Here is a 22,234-nt window from a genome sequence, read left to right as displayed (position 1 = left end):
ACGCCGTTAACGTCTCTAGGGACACGGGACACCTGTCTGCAGAGGGGCGTTTTGAACCAGCCCTGAAAACCGAGCGCTCAGGGCGCTGATCCCCGGCCGGGTCCCGCTCCCTGCCCCGCGGTACGGCCGCAGCTCCCGGGCCGAGCCGGCCCCGCGGCTTGAGGGGCGCGGGCGCTGCCGCGGCTGCGCGGAGCCGTCCCCGCCCGGCGCGCGGGAAGTCCCGCCCCGCGCCCGCCGAGCGCCGGCAGCGGGCGGGGCGCGGGAGCCGCGAGATGGCGGCGGCCGGGAGCGGCGGGAGCCGGGCGGACAACGGCTACGGCGGGCAGCAGGCGCGGCGCAGGAAGGGCCCGGGCGCGCTGGCCACGGGCTACCTCGTTATCTACAACGTGGTGATGACGGCGGGGTAAGGACCGGCCGGGGCCGCTCGCGGGGCTCCCCGGCGGGGGCCGCCGCCGGGGCGCGGGGCTGCGCTCGGCCGGGCTGTGGCCGAGGGTGGGTTCGGCGGGGCAGCGAGGGCAGGGCAGGGCTGGGCAGCGAGGGCAGGGCAGCGAGCGGGGCCGGGCCGAGAGCAGCGGCCTCTCTCGCCGCCGCCGTGGCCGCGCTCCCGTCGGTCCCGAGCCCATGGGCTGCGCCGCCCGGGGCCGGGTCTGTGCCCCCCGTGCTGTCAGCGGCCCTGCCTCGCACTTCGGGTCAGGCTCAGGCGCACAGCCGAGCCCTCGCTCACCGCTCCTCGTGCTGGCGAGCGGCTCCTGCGCGTCCAGGCTCAGCTGCCTTGCCGCTGTCCCGGCTCTCGCCGTGCTCTGTGACCGTAACCCCGGCTGGGTGCCCGGGGTCCCTCGGCCTGTCCCTGCCCGGCCCGGGTGAGCCCTCAGCGCTGCCCGCCCCGCCTGTCCGGCTGCCCGTCCGGAGCGGGCTGTGCACAGCACGGGGTGGGTGCGGGTTCCCTGAGAGCTGCCCGGCTCTGCCATTGACACGTTCATTGCTCTGCAGCAGCTCTCACATCCAGCTGGCCGTAGGTTCCTCACATCACCATGTCTGTGGTGTAGAGTCCAGCAGGTTTCACTAGAGGTGACCCTAAATACAGGGAATTTGTCCGCAGCAGTAGTTAAAGGCAAAGATCTTGAGCCCTGCAGGATTTCTCCGTAGACCCTTCAGCTGCTCTGTAATTTGAGGTTGGAAGCTGCTTTTGGGATGTGTGAGCTCCTGGACCAGCTTGGTGCTCTGCCCTTGCCCTGCATGGTGTAATGCAGTCTGGGGCCAATTGGTGCTTGCTCAGGTGTGTTCTCAGGTACAGAACTAAAAATAGTGACAACTGGGGACTCTCAAGAGAAAGGAGACTTTTTTCTTCTTTTTTTTTTTTTTTTTAATTAATTTGTGGCTGTCGCATCTCATTACAATCCAGATAAAAATAAAACGGTCTTTTGAAAGATTAAGGATATTTGGGTGGGAGAAGAAAAGAGCCTTTAAAATGGATCCCAAATGGTGATGTTTTCCACTAGATAAACCCTGTCAGGTGAGGAGTTGAGCAAACACAGTAGTGTCATGTTAGGGGGAAAGGTTAGTGTAGAATTAATATAGATAAAATCCACTTCAATCAGGCAGTTGGACATGAAGATTCTAGCCTTTGCTGGTGGCAGCTGATCCTGTTTCAGCTTACAAGATATTTCCACTTGTGTGGGTCAGCGGTAGGGGAGCTGGCAGAGCTCGGTTCTTGTGAGGTGCTTGGTACACCCGTTACCCAACAGCTGTGTTACTGTGAGATGTCACTGAGCTGGTTGATGGCTCCATAGGATATTTGCAGGGTATTTCACTCAGAGGGCAAGGATAATTACCCACCAGTTTGATTTAAGTAATCTGTTGTTTCAGAAATAATTGCATGAGTAATACAACATGTTGCAGGCAGTCAGGAGAACTTTTTAGTTTTGTTGTGGTGTCCCTGCACAATGTTAAGGAGTTCACCTCTGAACTCTTCTAAGAAATAAAAGCATTTCCCTGCTTATTCTGCTGCTCATATGCAATTCACTTGTGTTTATAAAAGATATAAAAAACCTGAGAGAGAAGCTGTGGTATAAATGGAAGGTTTTCTTTGTGGTCATGAACTTTCTGTCATGGCATGTGAGCTCCTGGGCATGGGAAATTTCTTTCTTCAAGAAAGAAGAACAAATAAAAAGAAATTGAGGGCTGGAAGCTCAGAAATAAATAGCATAAAGCTCTATTTAGCTTTCTGTTGGCATATAAATCTTGACCACAGTGTTGCCCATTTTTGTGATTTACATCAAATCTCTTAGAAAATTCCACTCTTGGGTGGGATGTGATTTATAGTGCTTTAACATGAGCTGCTTTTTTTCTGGAGAGGGCTGTGATTAAATGATTTCTGCAGTTTGGGGAGTTACCATATGAGTTCTGTGATCATGGTCATATCTCTGTGTTGTCTCTCACTTTTATTTTGGGGTAGGTCACCGAGGGCTCTCGCTGATAATTCCTCTTCAAATGGATGAGGAGGTTGCACTTCCCCTGGACACTGCTGAACTTCCACAATATACAGGACTGAGCTTAGGAAAAAAGCTCAGTTTGTTTCTTATTATTGTGAAGCCTTTTAAAATGGTAGTTTTCTAGAGTTGGTTGACAGAAGCTCAGTTGTTCAGATGAAAAGATGGAAAGATCGATACACAACTGGTGGCACTGATTATTTACTGACCCCCTGTCAGTCAGAGTGCTCAGACTTAGTTTCTCCAACTGCACTGCCTTGGGAAGAGAATTTTGAAAAGAAAAAACCAAAAAATTCAAGGTGCCCAGGTGATGAAGTGATGCTCTAACAGCACATGGGATTTTTTGGAAGTGGTTTGTTTGGTTTGGTTTACAAAAGGCTTATAAACTAAAGCACACAACAACATTGTTGTGCAGTAAATAGGTACTAAAGTAAATGTTTTAAAACCATAGTTGCCTTAAGTATTAACTGTTTAAAATAGATCAAGTGACAGTTGAAAAATGTCAGCATAGCTACTGCATTTACTTTGCATTTATCTTGGCTTAGCTAAAGAAAACACAACTTACTCCAAAAATAATAGATCTTATTTCTAGTTTCATGCTGTAGTGCACGTAGTGTATGGATTCCTACATAAAAACGCATACAATGGTTTTTACAAGAGCAAAAACAGTACAAAAAGCATGGGTACCTGTGGATCTCTGACTGGAGCTGCATGCACTTACTATGGTTCATGTTTTGGGTGGGTTTTTTTTAGAAATGGGACAATCATGGTAGAGGGGATAACCAGGACTGCAGTTGGTTCTCAGCTGTATTGCTCAGGTTTTGCTGCCCATGGTTCACAGCCTTAAGCTGCAGAAAGCTCTGCATCTTGCTGCTCTCGTGTTCAGGCAGACTCTTTCCCCATCACAGAGTGAAGCTGTGTAGTCATGCCTGGCCTGGCATGGGGAGCTCATTTCTGGAGGCAGAGATGCAGCGTAGAAATGATTGTTCCTAAAAACTGCCTGACCAAAATCACTGGGTAGTGCTGGGTGGGGAGTTGGGGCATGCTGCTAGAGCTGAGTATAAATGTTAGATAAGCTGCTTTAAAAGGTTTCTTATTTTTAGTCAAGTGCTGTAACTGACTAGTACTTCTGGGTATAAGTAGCTGGTGGTGGTATAAACAATGAATTTTAAAAGGATTTCACTCAACCAGGTCGATGGTAATGCAATAGCTTTTGAATGTGCAAGGGCTTGTATTAATCAGTGCAAGGGTTTGTATTAATCAGTGTTACTCAGTGTTCCAGGTTATGAGTTTCATTGTCCATGTCTTCCCTGAGTGCTTGTTGAGAGTCAAAGTACACTTCTCTCTTTCAGGTGCAATCACTGCATAGCTCTGCTGTATTCTCTTGCATAAATGTTACAGAACCTCAGTAAACTTTGCATAAGAAAATGCCTTTTTATGACCTGTGAGAGAGACAAGGGAGTTTACCTAAGGACCTGAGCACAAAGCTTGTCTATCAAGTCTGACCAAATTAAAGTAGAAAAACTCTGTGTGTTCAGTATACATTTTTCTTATTCTGGATTAATCAAAGAATGGTAATTGTCCCGTTTGGAGTTTACAGACAGGGTAACAGTAATTTAATGAAGTGTAACTCCAGGTGGAGTTCAGTGTGTAGGTCAGAGAAATGAGCTTTCATGAGACAGTGGTGTCTTTTGCTGCCCTTCTAAACTTCTTGCCAAGTTCCGTTTTCAGCTGATATTCCTTGGTTTCACCTTCTCCTGTTCCATTTTGTCTAGTCCTAGAAGGTGAAGAACTATTTAAGAATCACAGAAGCAGGACAGAGATACTAAAAGCTTCAGCACAAACCAGGCTCAGCTTTCAATTTCGTATGGATTCATGCTCTGATCTGTATCAAATGCTTTTTGAAGGATAGGAAATGGAATGGAAATACAGTCCTGCTGGAGTCAGTGATCTGGCAGGAGGGTGGGGCAGAGCAAAAGGCTGGAGCTCCTCTGGGAGCTGTGGGATTCACCTGTCTCTGCTCAGGTGAGAATGGTTGGCAGGCACAGCCAAGAGCTGGCATCTTGTGCAACTGCAGAAATTGCTCAATTCAGCAGTTTCTCAACAAACGTGGAAGATCAGGAAAAACAGAGAAACTTGACAGATGAGAAGAGTACAGTGTCAGCCTGCTCTGATTCCTGTCCTAAAGAAGAAGCAGTTGGTGTTACAGGGGACAATCACTAATACTCTGGTGCTTACTGGTTTATTCTGCACTGAAGTCCAAATACAAAATGAATCGGATTTATTCCTTGTAAACAGCAATCACTTTGCAAATGTTTGTCTTTTGGTTTCACAAGATGGCTTTAACTGAAATAACTTGTCACTCTGTAGAAAGGGAGGGCTTGTTTCTCTTTCCCATTTATCTTCCCCACTCCCCCTGCTTTACTTTGGTGCTTGTCTTCCAGAAGTTAAGGCACAAAGTAATTAGCTTTCTTTCAGTTCTGCTAACAGATTTTGTTACAAACACAAACTTGGATGGCAGTTGCTTATTGTTGAAAAATCTTCAACAATAAGTAACTCTTGAACTTCACTGCGTGTTTCAAACAATTGTTACATTTGGGATAATATGTGCACATACTCTGCAATATCCAAGCTAATGTGGTACTTGTAAGATTCTTGTATGCTGTAAATAAAGGGAATTTCTTCATCATCCCTGTTACAAAACCACAGCTGCACACTTTTTTCCAGAGGGTGAAAACTATTGTGTAGTCAGTGGGCTTGCTACATGTCTACACATTGAGGTGAGCTGTTAGCAATGACACTTGGTGATTTACACAGGGAGTTTGGAGGGAGGTGGAGGTAAAACTGGGTGGCACTCAGAGTAATTGAGCATTAGACAGCCAGGATGAGCCTGTCAGTGGAAGGTTTGGGGGCCCCTGTTAAGGATTCTCCTTGACCAAGCAGCCCCTTCTCCCCATATTGCCAAAAGCAATTGGAAATAAAGCTCACTATAGATGCTATTTTCAAATGAAGAGTGTTTGACTGGGGTTGACCACTCACCTTGGATTTGTGGTTTGGCAAAGGCTTGACTGAAGAATTTCTCATGCTGGGGACAAGCACCAGCTCTGGACGGCTGTGGTACTTAGTGAAAGCTTCATCAGCCAGGATGAAAATTGTTTAGGTTTGTTTAAGTTACCTGAAGGGAAAATGAGCAGGGTTAACAGGTCACATTGTTCACATACAGTTGCAGTTACATGGGCATGGCTTACATAGGCTCAGATATATTTGTTGGTTAAAAAGGAAAACTGGGATGGGAATGGCCATGCTGTCTTCAAGGCTTTAGCAGGCTCAGTTTCCTTGAAGTTATTCATCTATAACCATTTCTCATATAATATATGCTCCCAGCTAAGCTGGATGACCTCTCATAGAGTCCAGGAGTTTACTTTGAACTGAACCAAAATGTTAAAATCCATTCCTTCTGAATCTTGTTTATGTCATACTGCTCTAAGCTGGTAATAGGTCTCACTAGCTGTCAGGGGTTTTCTGCTTCAACTGAGAAAATATGATGCCAATCTGCCATGAATACATTCCATAACTAATTAAACAGAGCTCACTGAAAAATAAATTGAGACATTAGAGAAATTGCTGCCATGTTGGTGCTGAAAAATGCTTTTAAAATGCATCATCTTTCACTTGGGTAAATTTGTAGAAGATGCAAGTATTTGACATTTCCAGTTTTGCAGAGTTAGTGTATTTCAGGACAGTTCTGCCTGTTGCTTCCTCAAGTATTGAAAGAGAGATTAAAGGTTTCTTTTAATTTATGCTTTGCTTAATGTCTCCTTTTGTCTCTGTTTCAGGTGGCTCGTTATTGCAGTCGGCCTAGTTCGGGCATATCTGGCTAAAGGCAGCTACCACAGCCTTTACTATTCAATAGAAAAGCCCCTGAAATTCTTCCAAACTGGAGCTTTGCTAGAGGTGAGTGTAGTCCTATTCCCTGGCCTTACTAATATTTGCATGAATGTGTTGTATTTCTTACATTTACTTTCATTCTGCTGAAGAGCTCACACAAAAGCTGAGTTTTCCTTTTAGCAAGAGGGAGTTTTACTGTCTGCTATTTAGCTTGGGCAGCAGAGCTAAATATTAATCTTAATCATTGAAATGCAAATACTGAATCTTAAACACTTGTAACAGAACTAAATATGTGTCTGAATTGCTAATTTGAAATGTTAGTGATTTGAATTTTTCTTTTTGTTCTAGATTCTGCACTGTGCACTTGGTAAGCTTGCAAATTTTCTGTTTACTATTTTTATAGAAGACTGAACTTTTAGCAATATATTAGCAAGAAAAATGTTACAGTCTGTGAATTGCTGAATTTACTGCTTGCATAACTTACTAATTTTTGTTTGAAATACATTGCAGTTTTTAACTCCCTAATTTGAGAAGTCACAAAACAATTAAACAGTGCTTTAGCTCCTATCTGAATGTTTACTAGCCACTACTTAAAGATGGTGTTGAGGTTCCCAAAGCTGCAACTACGAATTTGGCATTTTTCATCATTGTCCAGGCAGCCACATAATGGAGAAGTTATTGGATTATAGGTTCATAGTGAGTTCTGGGGGATGCTTCAATAACCAAGTGAGGTGTTGGGAGAGCTGGTGCTGGGAATGTGTCAGCAGAGGGCAGTCTGGTTCTGTAGTTAATGAAGTAGTTCTGACCCTCCTGAATCATCCAGCTGCTCTGAAAATGTCTTTAGAAGGCATTTCATGAACTGTGCACAGATTACCCCAGGAAGGGAATGATCATATACACCTCAAATTAATGTAAAAGTTTCTCAGAGTAAACTGTGTGTTCATCTATTTGCCTGTGCTGCCAAGGCAGTCCTTCCAATGCTGTTTAATTTTACTAAATCTCAATTACTGTTTTTTTACCAGAATAAACATACTTAAAAAAAAAGTAAAAATTAATATTAAAATGTACCATTTTTAAGGTCTTATTTAACAAGTGGCAAGAAGCAGAAGTTAAATCTTGGAACACTGGAGAAAAAACCTTGCAGATAAAATGCTAGTTTTATCATCCTAAATCCATAGTGCTTTGCTGTTTTCTCAGTTGATTTGAGGTGTGGATCCATTTAGCTCATGTGATCCTTAGTAGCACAATTTAATATTAGAGAGAGCCATTAGGAGCAAGTGGCAACATTTTATACTGGTTTTATTCTTTTTGCTTTCCCTAACAAAACTCTTTTGCAAAAGACTGGTTTTCTTGTAAGTGGCTGTGGATTATATTTTTTTCTGTTAATGGAAGTGTTTGTCAGCTAAATGAAGTGAGGGGGGTTTGCACAGCTGGATGCACTGCTGCTGTCTGCTGCAGTCTCACTGACTGTAGCACAAGTTCCTATGGAAGGAGAAACAGGAAATTTGCAGATTCCTTTGCCCCTGCTGAACTAATTGCTCTAACTGGAGCTGTAATTCTCTGTCAATAGAAAAGCTTATGTGTGACAGATGGCTGTGTGTATCAGCATAACTTTTCTCTCTACATCTTTTCAGTAGAATCTGAAATGTTAGCATCTGTGAGGCAAGTCCTTCAAAATACAAGCATTGATAGGGGAGTGTCTCTGTGAAGCATGGTTGAGAACAGGACTTTGACATATGGCAAAAATTTAAAAAATGCAGAGCTGGAAAGGAGGTAACGTAGTCCAGAGACCAAGACAGTGGGATAAAACTGAAGAGAACTATGTCTGTAGGATTTTCCTTTTCCCTCTCAAAGAAGCCAAAACATATCAATGAAAATAATTCAACTGAAACTTGTTTTTGGCTTTTCTTACTCTCTCTTCCTAATTCATTTTCTGTTTGGTCCCTGCATCTCTCTGAGGCTGTTGGGTTGCTTGTGGTTTGCATTAGCTTTACAAGCACTTTTTACTGTCTCTTAGGAGCTACACCTGCTCTTTATCATTTCACTATTAGAAGAAAATAAAACTTTGAGATGCAAACTGTAGAAATTTTGTGTAATCTTACAGTCTAAAACTATTCCTGCTCTGACAGACCTGGCTGTGTAGGGTCCTTTTACTGACAGGTCAGTTGGAACTTGCTGGGAGAACCAGTGATATCTGCTTGCTTGAGAAAATCTTCAAGTTGCCTCTGTACCTGCCAGTGCATCAGCTGTTCCCTGGGATTTGTTTGTTGTGGGGTTGGTTTTTTTGGTTGGTTTTTTTTTTTTTTTTTTTTTTTGGTTTGGGGGTTTTTCTGAGTTGTATTTCCAGGAAGGAGCTACAAACTTTTCATCTATTGAAATATGGGCTAGATCAGTGTTTCTGAAAAAGACTTATAATTTTTGATGGCTCTTTTTTCTTAGAGTATACAGTGCAAAGCATATTTATTGTCTTTACTTTTTAAATCACAGTAATGAAGAGTATCTTGGATATTTTAATCAAACAGGATTATTTGAAATTCTGTATCCCAGAAGCTGTTTGATTGGAATTATCTGATTGAGCTGTTCTGTGTATTGAGGACTGTGCTGTGATTGCAATGAGATCAATTACATTTGTTTGCATTTTGATGCAGAAAGCCTTGTCAGGGGATTCGCACTGCATTATGCTGTATAAACATACTGAAGGACTGACTTCAGAATTTCAAATTAAAAAAAATTATATGCTTTCCTTCCAGAAATTTCAAATAACTGGACTTTGGTATAGCTGTGTTTTATTTCCCCACCCTACCTCGTTAATCAGGCATATTTACTAATTGCAAAATATCTTCCAGGCATTGTCCCCTCTTCTGTTGTTCTGACTGCTTTCCAAGTGATGTCAAGGGTTTTCCTGACATGGGCAGTAACACATAGTGTAAAAGAGGTAAGTCAAGATACAAATTGATAGAAAAGCTATTGATCCATTCTGAAAAGTAAGTGTTGACTGCTGTCTTATTGTCCTTAAAATGTCTTCTGTTTGTATCCCCCCATGGGAAATTGTTCATATGAATTTCTGTGGATCAAAAGAAATAAAAACAGGTCTGATGTCATCTTTTGTTGACAGTCAAACAGAGCGAGGTCTGATTCTGTCGCTGTGAGGCATCTGGCTCCTGGATAGATTCTGCAGTCCTTACTGACAGTTACACAGCTTCCAGTGTGTAACACAGAACACAGAATTTGGTACAGCCTTGTAGTGTTCATCTCACTCGTGCCAGCATTAAAAGCAAAATCTCATTGCCCTCCTGCATATGCAGTTCACTTCCTGTGGCACCTGAAACTCCCCCTCAATTGTTTGTGCACAGCACTGCTCCATGCTCTCCATTGTCACTCTCCAGGGTAATCTTTCCTCTGTCCTTCATTCAATTTTCTTATATTCAAATGTAGGTAAATTTTGGGGGCTGAGTGTTTTTTCTCACTGCTCACCACACCAAACAGTGCTGTACTTTAGGCAGATCTCTTTAGAATCTTTTGGAAGCCCTGTTTTTTGAACATGATTTCTGACAGCTATTTGAAAATCTAGACATGCTTTAATTGGTACAGGTTATGGTGACTGATTCATGTCATCTGAATCCTTGTAGTAGCCCAAATATGCTGCATCTCTGCTGTAGCCAAATAATTTTACTAGTTTTCTTCTCATTAAAGAAAGAAATTAGTCTTGATACCAGTGTCAGCATGGGTGCCTGAAATAAGTGACAGTCATTTTATGCATAAGATTATTTGTGACTTGAATGGAGAATGTCTTAAGGAACTTGGCTTACTACAAAGTCTTGAGGGAAGCTGCTTTCTCTTCCTTCCTCCAAACCTGCTATCAGAGCATCCATGCACATGTAGAGTAACATCAGTCACTGTAGTTCCCAGCAATTATCAGTCCTTTCTGGTATTGTGATGCTTGTTCATGTGAAGCTTCAGTTTCATGCTACTTAAAGTGGAGGAATGTTATTTTTCTCAATAAACATAAAACCTTGGACTTCCCTATTGGTGCACATTAATGTACTCTGGTCTCTGTTTAACTCACCAGAAGTAAGTACTAGGTTTTGATTAAAAAAAACATAATCTCAAGATGTTAGATTTTATATATATTTATAAAATGCTTACAATAAATAGTTTTGGAGTTTTGCTTGTTATCTATATGATTTTGGGATATCTGGTGCTTCATAAAAAACAGTGATAATCTGTTTTTATGAATTGTCTCCTGGTTTTGAAGTAACCCAAACATTAAAGGTTACATTGGAAGGATTAGAATTATTCTATGTGTTGTCTGTTAGACATCAAAGAAAAACCTGTAATGTGATTGTGGGTTAGGTTTTTTTGAAGCTTATGCCCACATTCTCACCAGAGAAAATTGACAAAATGGGAGCAATGAGTGTAGCCAAATATTTGACTTTTAACAAGGATTCTTTCAACAATATTCCATGCAGATTTTTTTCCCCACACTTGTGTGGTCTTATGGTTAAAGTCTTGCAAGAGACTGTATTATGTGTTACTTTTTTAATGCCTTAGTAAATGGGTATGAGAATGGCTTGGATGAGGAACCCTGTGATGAATTTCTGACCTGTGACTTAGAGCCAATAAATCAGAGGCTGTGTTCTGCTCCCTCCCCTTGCCCCGACCAGGGAGCTGCAGGCTCACATGGGGAGATGTTTTGCAAGTGTCACAAGTGTTCTACTTTCTCTAAAGGGCTGTCTGCACAAGTGAGCTCCATGGTGAAGGCCAGGATTAAATTCTCACACAGCTTTGTGGAACTTGTAAGCGATGCAGTTGCATGATGAGGTCCTTGTAAAACAAACTGCAGTTTTCCTCTTTAACTTTTTGAATGAGACTTGTTCAGTATCTTGCTTTTCCAGACTCTCTTCATATATAATACAGCTAAAAGAAGAAATGTGTATTGCATCCTCCTTCTGTCAGGATACACTTTTGGAAATGTGATGTGATTTAAAGCATGCTTCTTGCCACTAACTTGTTTGTGCTTTTTGTGGACTTCAGTGCTGCTGTGTTGTTAAACTCAATATGAAGTTATTCACAATAAATGTTAAAGCATGGCAATGTTAAAGCACTGCACACTGAGATTCTCCTCACCTGCACTGTGGGAGCAGTTGTTGGTGTTGTGGAGGGGGGCCTGGCACATCACCAGTGCTGGCCATTATTCAGAAAGGAACCAGTTCAGTGAATTTTACTGTTTCCCCTGCAAAGGAGGGCAGAGAACAAACAGCCTGGTGTGAAGGGCAGGGAGAGTGTAGGCATAGGAGAACAGAAAGTGCCCTTCAGCTCAAAAGAGGTCTTTTGGAATTTGTGTGAGCAGTGAGATCATCTGGTGACATCATGGCAGGCCTTTGTGGAGTAGTGCTGGTAGATAATTCTGCACCCAGTTCTGATGGGTAATTTAAAAATGGTGTCAGCAAGCATATATTGCTTATCCCATTGGGCTCAGTTACTGATGGGTTGCAAATAAGTGTAATTTATATTTAGAGGAACTTTTGTAGAACACACAGACAAGAGATGCTGTGAAAACATCATTTAAAGCATGTAGAATTGGTAATTCTAGTACCTGCAGTGGGGAATTGATATCTTCAATCAGTAGTAAAGCATACTTACTTAAAAGAGGGAATGACATCTTAACTTAGGATATTTAGGACTAAGTTGTTGTAAAAAGTCCATGATGGAAGGGTCAGAAGTCTGAATGGCTTAGTACAGTTGAAAAACCTGACTCATCATTGCTTTACATCTATGTAAAATTAAAACAATACCATACAACACAATGGTCTATCAGGCCCCTTGTGCCTACTGTGACATTTCCTTTTTTTTCCTCTGAATTTGATGTTTTATTTTTTAATTACTGCACCAGAGAACCAGCTCTTTGGAGAGAGACATGCTGTTCCAATATTTTCCATCATTACACTTGCACAGTGCTGCTGGTTTTGCTCTTCTGCATTGGATTGCTTAATTATGTGTTTAGCTGAAATTTTCTGCAAATTTGTCAAACTGTTTCTCTTAATGTAGAGAAATTTCCCTTTCCAGTCTTAAGGAGAACATTAAAAACCTCTCAGGCTTTATTTTGTCAACTCCCAGTTCTCATCTTTGCATCTTAAAAGACAGTGGTTTCTTTTATATTTTAGCAAACATTGTTGGCTATTCACAGTATTTAAGAAAAGCTGAAATATATCCAGGACCCTCCTTGCTGATATGTTGGCTTGAAACACATGCCAGAAATCATGCCTGTTGTTTGATTGACCCCTATTAAAAGAGTTGGATAAATTAGGTGTAAATAAATTTTGACTTGTGTCTAAGACTTCCATGAAAGACTGGCATGAAGAAAGTAGTGGAAGAAGAATTGAATTCTCAGGGAGCATTGGCCTTAGTGGTTATTGTGTATTTGCCCTGTCTTCAGCTTGGAGGAGGAATGATGCAAATGCAGCATTAGCAGTGGCTAAAAGAGTAAGGACTCCTGAAAAATTGTTTTTCCTTAGATAGGGAGACAAGCTATGAAGGCACAATCAGTGATTCTTTAAGTGACCCAACAGGGTTGTGTGTTTCATAATGGGGTGAACTTACAATACAAAGGAGAGGGGGAGACCAGACCTTGGAGGCAGTGTTAGAGATGTCATGTGCTAGAACTGGACTGTAACTGCTGTAATTTCCACTCCCATGTGTATGATTCACTGGTAGCACCCCAGTTTCTTGTCCTTGCTCATATCCTTGGGTGCTACTTCAAGCTCCAAACTTTGGGTTTTGACTTTTCCCATTTCCATAGCTAGGGAAAGAAGTGGGATTTAAAGCACAGGTTGAAGCCTGGGCCTCACAGGTTTAGATGAACTCATCACTAAACTGCTACTCCCGAGTTGGCCAGAAGATGCAGCTCTGGAGTGCTTGTCAAGCACATTCCTGGAGCAGCAGCATCTGCTCACTTTTCCCTGTTGAGAACTAAGAACTTATAAAGCAGACCTCAAACAGAATTAGGATCCTGCAGCAATGTCTAAAAATAGATTGGATCTCTTCTCTGAAAATCTCCAAATGATTTTTGGATTTTGCTCTTTTATGATGATGTAAGGGAGATTAATATATAAACAAATTATTAGAATGTGGGAAAAGAAAAAGAATAAGTTTCTTTTGCTGCAGAATGCAGTGAAAGTGACCTGAAATGTTACATGCTGCAGAACATAGATTTACAGCACAATACTGATTACCAGCAGCTCTGCATTCCAGGATAGCTCAAGATTTCTGTATAAATTTTTCTGGGTTTTGCAGTCTGTAACAAAGCTTTTTCTGGGTAATTCCCTTGGAAAAAATTTCCCTTTTTTTACCCAAAAGTATATTAGCAGTCCCCTCCTATTAAGAAAATTCTGATTGTCCATATATATATATATACATTCTTGACCCTTTTTTTTTTATCTGTTGGTTTATACTTTGTCCAAGATGAATAGAGTGCGCTACCCACATCTCCTGACTTCCTTTTCCCTTTTTTCAAGAGTTGGAAGAAAAGAGAAAATATGGGCCCATGTGGTTGGGTTCTTTTCATTCCCACTGTCCACTGAATTTGGGCTCAAGGTGCTCATACAGCTGGGAATTCTGTTGAAGAGTAGAGGGAGAAGGTTGAATTAAAATCATGTCTGGTCCCTCAAGAGTTTGTTCTGTGGGTTTGTGACCCCACATGTACTTGAGATCCATCAGGAACTTGAACCTCATAATGATGCTCCATAATCTAATCAATATAGCTCTTCATTTTAAAGTACATGCTTTTGAGGATTTGCCTTATAAATATCACACATAAAGGCAGTTTATTACAGAATGGTTTGGGCTTGAAGGGGCCCACAAGGATCACTGAGGCAGCTCCTAAATGATCCCATGCAGGGATCAAGCCCACAAGCTTGGCATTATTAGCACCATGCTCAGAGCAGCTGAGCTGATGTCAGGGTTAAAATGTGGGGGGAGTTGCAGCTGCCTCACTGATGTGTGAGTGACATAAAAGCTCCAAGAGGTGTAAAGCAGTGAAACGTGATACTGCCTTGAGTGTAACATTAGAGGAACTGTGCTAGTTACAATAAGCAGAAAATGGAGCAAGGAACAGTGAATCAGGTGCCTGTCAAGCTTACCTGAGGTGAGACAATCTGAGCATGGTTCTTCTCTCCTGCCAGCCTGAGATCTGGTGTTAGCTGTTCTGCTGCTGCTCAAAAGTAGCACCCAGTTTCTGACCAGAAAAGGAAAACAGTGCTTCTGCTCAGAAGCACCATGAGCTAGTATCAGAATATTAAGTGTATGCCAAGTATCAGGTGTTAGACCATTCTTTCTGCACTAGGAGACAGTCATAGGACTGAAATAGAAGCTGGTACTTTATAGAATGGGAAGAGTTAAGAATTATACTCAGCTTTTCAGGATTTCTTGTACAGGTTTATTCTTGCTCAGAATATGAGAGCTGAAGTTAACTGATCATGAAGCAGAGCTATTCTTAAGCAACCAGAAAAATTCAGAGCATGATAAGAAGGGTTTTTACTGTTGTTACTAATGTTGCTTTTAAGCTCGTTCTTGGAGTCTGTTCTCTAAAATGATGCAGTAAAGTAACCCACAGGAATTGATTTCTTTGAGGTTTCCTTGGGTCTGGTGAATAACTGGTAATGCTCAAGCTCATACAAAGCCTTTTCTCTGTTCTCACAGGTACAAAGTGAAGACAGTGTCCTCTTGTTTGTAGTGGCCTGGACAATCACAGAGATCATCCGTTACTCTTTTTACACCTTTAGCTTGTTAAACCATCTCCCTTATCTCATCAAGTGGGCCAGGTCGGTAGCATGGTAAAAGTTACAGCCTTAAAGCACTGATCTGACAGGGTTATTTCTCTTGTAAAGTAGTTGCAGTGCAAAAAATTAGATTCTGCCTTGAGGTAATTGCCCTGTTTGTGAATGTGGCTGCCTAGCTTCTTTCCAGCAGATTTTTGGGTTACAAAGATTTATTACATTGCAAGCTGAAAGAGGCATTTGTCTGAACTCATTTTCAAAATAATTGTTTGTCAGAAACTGATATGTAACAGTAGGGGATGTCAGAAAGTAAACTGACATTTAGCAGTAGTTCTTGAATGCAGTGGTTGTCATTGAAATTATATTTAAGCTCATTGATTAACATCAACTATATTTGACCCTGTTTTAAGTAGTAAAATTACTTCTACCAAAGAGTTCAGAAATCAAATTAACAAAGTGTGTATGTGTGGAGAATAGCTTTAAAGACAATTTGTAGATTGTCATATAAAATCTTTAAGTATTTCCAAATGATTGCTGATCTGAATACTCACCTTGCAATAGTGCTCATACCTTGCCATTCTCTAATCAAATAAGATCTAAGAAAAAGAAATACTGAGTGGAGAATTCAAAATTTGAATATCTCTAATATCATTTAACAAACATTTTGTCAGAGTTTGTAATAACTTTTAATTCTTTCTGTGTTTCATTCTAGGTACACTTTGTTTATAGTATTGTATCCAATGGGAGTCTCAGGTGAATTACTCACAATATATGCTGCATTACCCTTCGTCAGGCAGTCTGGCTTGTATTCCATTAGTTTACCTAACAAGTACAATTTTTCATTTGACTACTATACATTCCTGATCCTGGTCATGATCTCTTACATTCCAAGTAAGTATGAGTTTGTTAGGTTTCTTTGTATTAACAGCTGTACTGGGAAAAACGAACAATTGTGGGATTAACATACATAGGAGTAACCAATTTAGCCTGCTGATGACCTTGTTTAATTTTTGCATGGTTCCCAAAGGTTTCTCATGGAAATTTCAGCTTTTGCTGTTTGTGTATGTATGTTTTCCACCCCCTCCTTTGTTGTTTTGGAAACATGCTGTTTACCATAGTTTTAGAAATAAAAAGAGAAAAAGCTCTGGATAGACAGAGATGAAAGAGGCACTGATGTGTATAAAATGCCTTAGAGCCTGAAAAAGTGACAGTAGAATTACAAAAAATCAAACAAATCTGGAAATTTTTCTGCCCTGCAGTCTGTTTTCTTTGTATTGTGTGCATGCAGTTATGGCAGCTTTTGTCATCTGCTTCCACATTTAGAGTTAAATAAGGCATTTTGCATTTTATTAAAAATGTGATTTCTCTAGCAGAAAAATTAATAGTACCTGAAGCCTAAGAACAATATCAGTTCATCTCTTTAGAGTGTAAAGGCAATAGATAACTTAAGCAAAAAGTGGATTAGGATATCTTCTAATAGAGAATTGGTGACCTTGACCATGTACTGTGCATCTTGCAGGCCTCTCTTGACTCTTTATTGACTTGGGTGTGTTTTCTCCTCAGTCTTCCCTCAGCTCTATTTCCACATGCTGCATCAGAGGCGGAAGGTTCTCTCCCACACTGAGGAACACAAGAAGCCGGAGTAATTCCAACTCCTTTTCAGAACTTTTCAAACATCAAAATGCTGCAGTTTTTCAATACCCAGCACATTTGTAAAGAGTATACCAAGATAAGTCAGAGGTAAAAGACCAGTAATTTAGCAAGAATAACTAATAAATCTGATTTCAGTGAAATTCCAGGATGTCAAACATTGAAATAATTTCAGCTTGCAGTGCTTCGGAAAACTTAAACTTTATATGGCTTGGCAGTTAACCTTTTCCTTAAATGATGTGCTAAATGGTTTTCATTTATTACTAAATGCCTGAAGGTTGCAGTATGAGTGATGAAGTTGTACCCACTAAATGCCTGAATTGGGATTATATTACTGATACCTCCTTTTTTAAGTGCTTGACTGCATGCCAGAAACTGTATGTATTGCTGTGAAAGCAAACAATATGCTCTGGAATATTTCAGGATAATGTCAGAGACTTCAGTGGAGAATGTAATCTGGGCAAAGTATTTGAATTTAGAAAGGTAGGTTGTGTATTTAAAGGTGATGGGAGCAAGAACAAGAAACCAGTTATGGAAAATGAGGGGAATGTGGTTCTTTAGGAATTTAAACAGTGTCTGACCAGAGTGTGCTCTCTGAAGATCTTGTTTAAGCTGATCACTCAGATGCTAATATTAATTCAGAGGCTGTAATTCTTATCCAAAACATTAAAACTACCCCAAGCACTGCATCCCTGAATACTTTTTTTGCATATTAAAAAAATAAATAATACTAACTGTAATACTTTAGTGGTATCAGTAATGAATCTAAACAATATAAGGAGGTAGTTCACCCAGAAACAGGTGCAGTTCTCCCTTTTTTACTATAAATTATCATCTCTAGTCATTGTCTGTGATACTCATCTTTCAGTGCTGAGGTCTGCTTGGTCTCCTGTGTTTGGGGGCCCTGTTCCTTAGCCTGACTTTTCTCAAGTGACTGAGGTCATCACTCTGGCACATCCAAGCAGGCAGTTCCAGGCACTCAGCTTCTGAAGTGTTGCAGAGTCACAATCTGCTCCTTGCAGAGCAAATTCTCACGTGTTACTTGCTGCCTTTGCATGGAGGACAAGCCACCCTCGTCTGCTCTTTGGAAAGAGTGGAAGACCACAAGAAGTTACATTCTCCTAGGTGCTTTCTCAGGTTCTCAGGCGTTACCTTTCCTTGGAAGGGAAAAGGAAAAGGAAGGAAGGAGCTGAGAAAGGCTTGTGGTGAGGCAGAAAGCATTAGTGCTGTGTGAGCTGTGCCCAAGCCTAGAAGAAACTTCTGATTGGGAGCAACAGGGTGGGGAATGAAGGGAACAAAAGGAGAAGGTAAATGAATGGATATCCAGGCAGAGACAAAAGGAAATGTAGGTTATGGCTTTGCTCTGTTAGGAATTGATGGCCAGACAGTCCTGTCTGCAGCCAGTGGGAGTCACTAGACATGTGAGCCTCTCTGGCTTCCCTCTGGTCATGATTCAGTGCACAGATGAGGTGTGACCCTCCCATGCTGCCTGCAGTGCTGCCTCATGCTGGGCCTGCCAGCACTCCCCTGCACATGGCCTGGTTGTGTTTGACACATCCCAGCTCTTCTAAACACAGCTGGGAGGTACTGAGGACACAGGCTCTCTGTTCTAGCAGTTGGGAAGAGCTGGATTTACAGTTATCATATACATTTATTATATACAGTTATTCAGATTTATGCTTGTCAGAGCAATATTAAAAAAAACCAAACTTGTTATTTTTCAGTGATTTTTCTTTGGCTCCATCAAAAAGACTGAATTTCCCTGTGTCTGACTATACAGAGCCTTTCCTGTTCAACACAAACAGGGTTATTATAGGCAGAGAAAGGACAAGAGACAATAATAATCTTTGTTCTATTTTCAACATTTTGGAGCCAGTTATTGACTGGATTATAAAACACAGGAGGTTGTAGCAAGTTGGGTGTTGGTCTTTTCTCCCAAGTTACAAGCAGTAGGACTAGAGAATACTGCCTCTTGTTGTGACAAGGAAGGTCTAGATGGGATATTAGGGAAAATTTCTTCATGGAAAGAAATGTCAAGCATTGGAACAAGCTGCCCAGGGACATGGTAGAGTCACCATCCTTGAAGGTATTTAAAATACCTGAAGATTGGTGCATGAGGATGTGTTTTACTGGGATTTTGCAGTGTTAGGATGATGGTTGGACTCAATCTTAGAGGTCTTTTCCAACCCAAACAATTCTGTGATTGTATTACTATGGCCATATACAACCTCAAAATGGTTTTGGATTCAAAGACGCAACAATTCCATTAATTTCTGTATTAGGTTATGAGCTTTGTTGTAGTGATCTGAGAAATGTTACATTATTCTAAAGTCATTGTTTGAAAGTGTGAGCTTCCACCTCTGAACAAAAATCTCCTTTTGCTTCTACTTGCTATTAAAGAAGTTAATGTCAATATTTCTGAAGGATGTCATCTAAAAGATCTGATTTCCTGATGTACTTAGGTTACTGGATATTGTCAATGCTCAGCTCCTGAACTTTTCTTAATTTGATTTCTGTGCCCAAGTAAAAGATTTGGTTTCAAATTTGTTGGTCCAATTTGGAGATAAAAAATGGCTGTGTAATATTCCTGCATGAATAAGCAAGCTCCAGGCTCTGTTGATGAGAAAGATACAGAACAGATCTACAACAGATAGCACTGGCACCATGGAAAAGCAGAGCAAGCTGCCAGTAGTGAGAAAACTTGTACAACCAACACCTTTGCTGAATAGGCTTTAATATGGAATATTTACTTTAATTGAAAGTATCAGTTTATGACAGATATGCAAATAAACTATGGCCTTTTAAAAGAAAATGGAGTTACTTTTCTTTTCAAAAGAAAAAGTAGTTGCGTTATCAGTCAAAATTCTCACCGGCAAAGATGATTTATGGATTATATTCTGAAGTCTGAATGTGCAGTTAGTGTGTACAAAAATTCAGTGCTTTATGTTGCAGTGCTTTTTCAAGTTAAACTTCCATGGAAATCACTGGAAGGTGATCTTGAGAGAGAACTGTAGTGTGATACCCTAAAACTGTTTGGGTTGTTCCCTAATACTGATTTTGCTGACACATGTGGGGTTTCTTCTCCTCATAAGAGAAGTTTCCCCTCATCTGTCACTGAAATTGTGGTTTCTTGAGCTCTGTAACAGAAGCTTTGATTGGTACTGTGTCACAAGTGCAGAAGGGTTTATTTTCCCCACAGACTGTTTACTTGGCTTGCATGTTCTCTCTCAGCCTCTCCAAACCAGCAGGCCCCCCTGCTTTGGTGCTCTCTGTTGTGTGCACTGGTTCAGTTGACAGCACTTTCTGTTCTACCATGCCAGCTCTGAGTTAGTCACTACCCTCCAAAAGACCAAGGTTTTCACCAGTGTGTGCTTTACAACTGGAATTGTAGACATGTTCATATTTGTAAATTACAGTAAGAATGCAGGTTACAGTGCAGGTAAATTGTAATTTTTTCACAATGTGATGTTTTTATCAGAGGGTTTTTTTCTTATCATTATGAAGGTTGGCATTTGTGTGGACCAATCTGCAGTTTCATTTTAAAACTTATCTTTCAGCTTAAAATTTTCATGAGTATACATCAAATCATATATTTTGATGTATATGTCAGTGAAACTTGGGTGAAAACTATATACAGTCATTTTTGTATTTTTTTCTATGTTGTGAAGAATAAAATTGTAATTTTATAAGTCTGATTCACTAAGATTATTATAAGTTAAATGTATTTTTTGTATATTTAGGAATCTGATATTACCTGGAGCTCTGAAAGACTTAAGCATAGATTTTTTTATGCATGGTTGAAAGATATTTCAACTTGATAATGCAGTGAAATGGTTTGTATGCTAAAATACTAGTCTGTGTTGTTGCCTTGTGCAGTTGATTCTGTGCTCTCTGCCTGGATTTGGCCTACTGAACAGTGATACTAATTGCTATAATCCAAATAAAATAATTCTGAACAAAATATGTTGTATTGTTACTGTTTAAGGAACAAAAGCAGATACTTTGCAAGTATGAGTTAGGGCTGTGTTTTTATTCATTTGTATACAATGTGTATCTTCTAATTTACAAGTTCTTTTTAGCATAGGTAACTCTGGAACTCGGACAAAAGAAATAAGAAACTTCATGTTGTTATTAATGCTCTGCTTTCCACATTGAAAAGAAGTTCTCATAACAACACATTGAACTGACTGTGTCAACACTCAGAACTCCCTGAAGGATCCTCAGTTGAGTGTGAGCTCTTTGTTCTCCTGCTGTTTTCTGTACTTGATGCTGATGGTTTCCTTCAAAAACAAAATTGAGTATTATAAATATAGTGGAATGCTAAACTAATGCAACAGAGTACTTCAGAGTTCATCTACTAAATATAATATGTCTGCTACCACGGCAACGTTTTTAGCATTTTTAACACTTCCTGAGAGAGATTTAAAAACTGTGTCTGGATGACATTAATGCCCATAAATAACAAGTTATAATCCTCTAAAAGGAACTGAGTGGTAGCTGCAGAGTGAGTGCTATTATTCCAGGCATATGCTTGTCATAAGATTGCACAACTACAGTGATTTTTTTGTTGACTGAGAGGGGATGAAATGGTGTTGTCATGCCCAGCATCAGCACATGTCCTACGCATGATGGCTGTGACTTAGCACTGCTGTGTAATTAAAAACTCAGAAATGCTGTGCTGGAGAGGTGCTGAGCTCTGCTTGTGCCTTGCAGGAACTATCACTGGCTATTTGTGTTTCCTCTCTGCAGTTTGAAAACAGTGTCTGTGGAACAATTTTAGTTCCCTAGGGTAACAGTAAAGAATCTGAAAAGCATAAGGATTCTGTGGTTGTCAGCAAATTAATGTCACAGTAATATGTAAGGCTCATCTTAAAGCATTGGCAGTTCTTGATATAAGACTAGAGGAGGGATCTGTGCTGGGCTGCTGAATATAAAATAAAAAGGTGTGAATATCTGTGTGATTCAGTTTCATGTGATGTGAACTGAGCATTTCTGCTGTTAGGAGTGATTGATTCAAGCCACCCAACTGCCTGGAACTTCCATTCAGTATCAAGTGTCTTTTAAATTCTGCTTCCTGTCTCCTAAACAAATGCTCTTCCACACTTGTCAGAAGACTCACAGTGGTAAGATAATTAATAAAGCTCCTTAGGTGGTTTCTGAAGGCTGCCTTTGAAGTAGTTGCAATTTCAAATGTGGATTAAAAATTTGTAACTCTTTTAATAATCTTGATCACTAATTTCCAGAATAATATTTTCCTTTACAGATGCGCAAGATCCTAAAGCTCTTTTTATGGCCTCACAAATTAGCTTGGGCATTAGTGTTATCAGAAATATTTTTTTCTCTTTGATGTGCCACAGCTGCCTCTCTCTAGATTCAATTTATTCTGTGCAGTTTGTACATAGAAATTTTACATTACCTGTTACTACATGAGGG

General features: G+C 40.6%; 1 protein-coding gene across 2 annotated transcripts; it reads left to right on the top strand.

The window, feature by feature from the left end:
• The first annotated feature begins 261 nt into the window (after positions 1-261).
• Positions 262-21,981, top strand: HACD2 (3-hydroxyacyl-CoA dehydratase 2). 2 transcript variants are annotated; one of them, XM_058809541.1, is made up of 7 exons: positions 262-403; positions 6,326-6,443; positions 6,726-6,744; positions 9,224-9,312; positions 15,075-15,196; positions 15,864-16,042; positions 16,715-21,981. In XM_058809541.1, exons 1-7 carry the CDS (start codon positions 273-275, stop codon positions 16,795-16,797), a joined length of 741 nt encoding a protein of 246 aa, XP_058665524.1. In that variant the 5' UTR covers positions 262-272; the 3' UTR covers positions 16,798-21,981. The 2 variants fall into 2 exon arrangements, with proteins under 2 accessions (XP_058665524.1, XP_058665525.1); XM_058809542.1 differs by lacking the exon at positions 6,726-6,744 and having other exon boundaries at positions 329-403; positions 16,715-21,839.
• The last annotated feature ends 253 nt before the right edge of the window (positions 21,982-22,234 follow it).

This window comes from Ammospiza caudacuta, chromosome 8 (genome assembly GCF_027887145.1).
Source record: "Ammospiza caudacuta isolate bAmmCau1 chromosome 8, bAmmCau1.pri, whole genome shotgun sequence".
NCBI classification, from domain to species: domain Eukaryota; kingdom Metazoa; phylum Chordata; class Aves; order Passeriformes; family Passerellidae; genus Ammospiza; species Ammospiza caudacuta.
The sequence above is the reverse complement of the archived record's forward strand: the minus strand, read 5'-3'. Positions and strand labels throughout refer to the sequence as shown.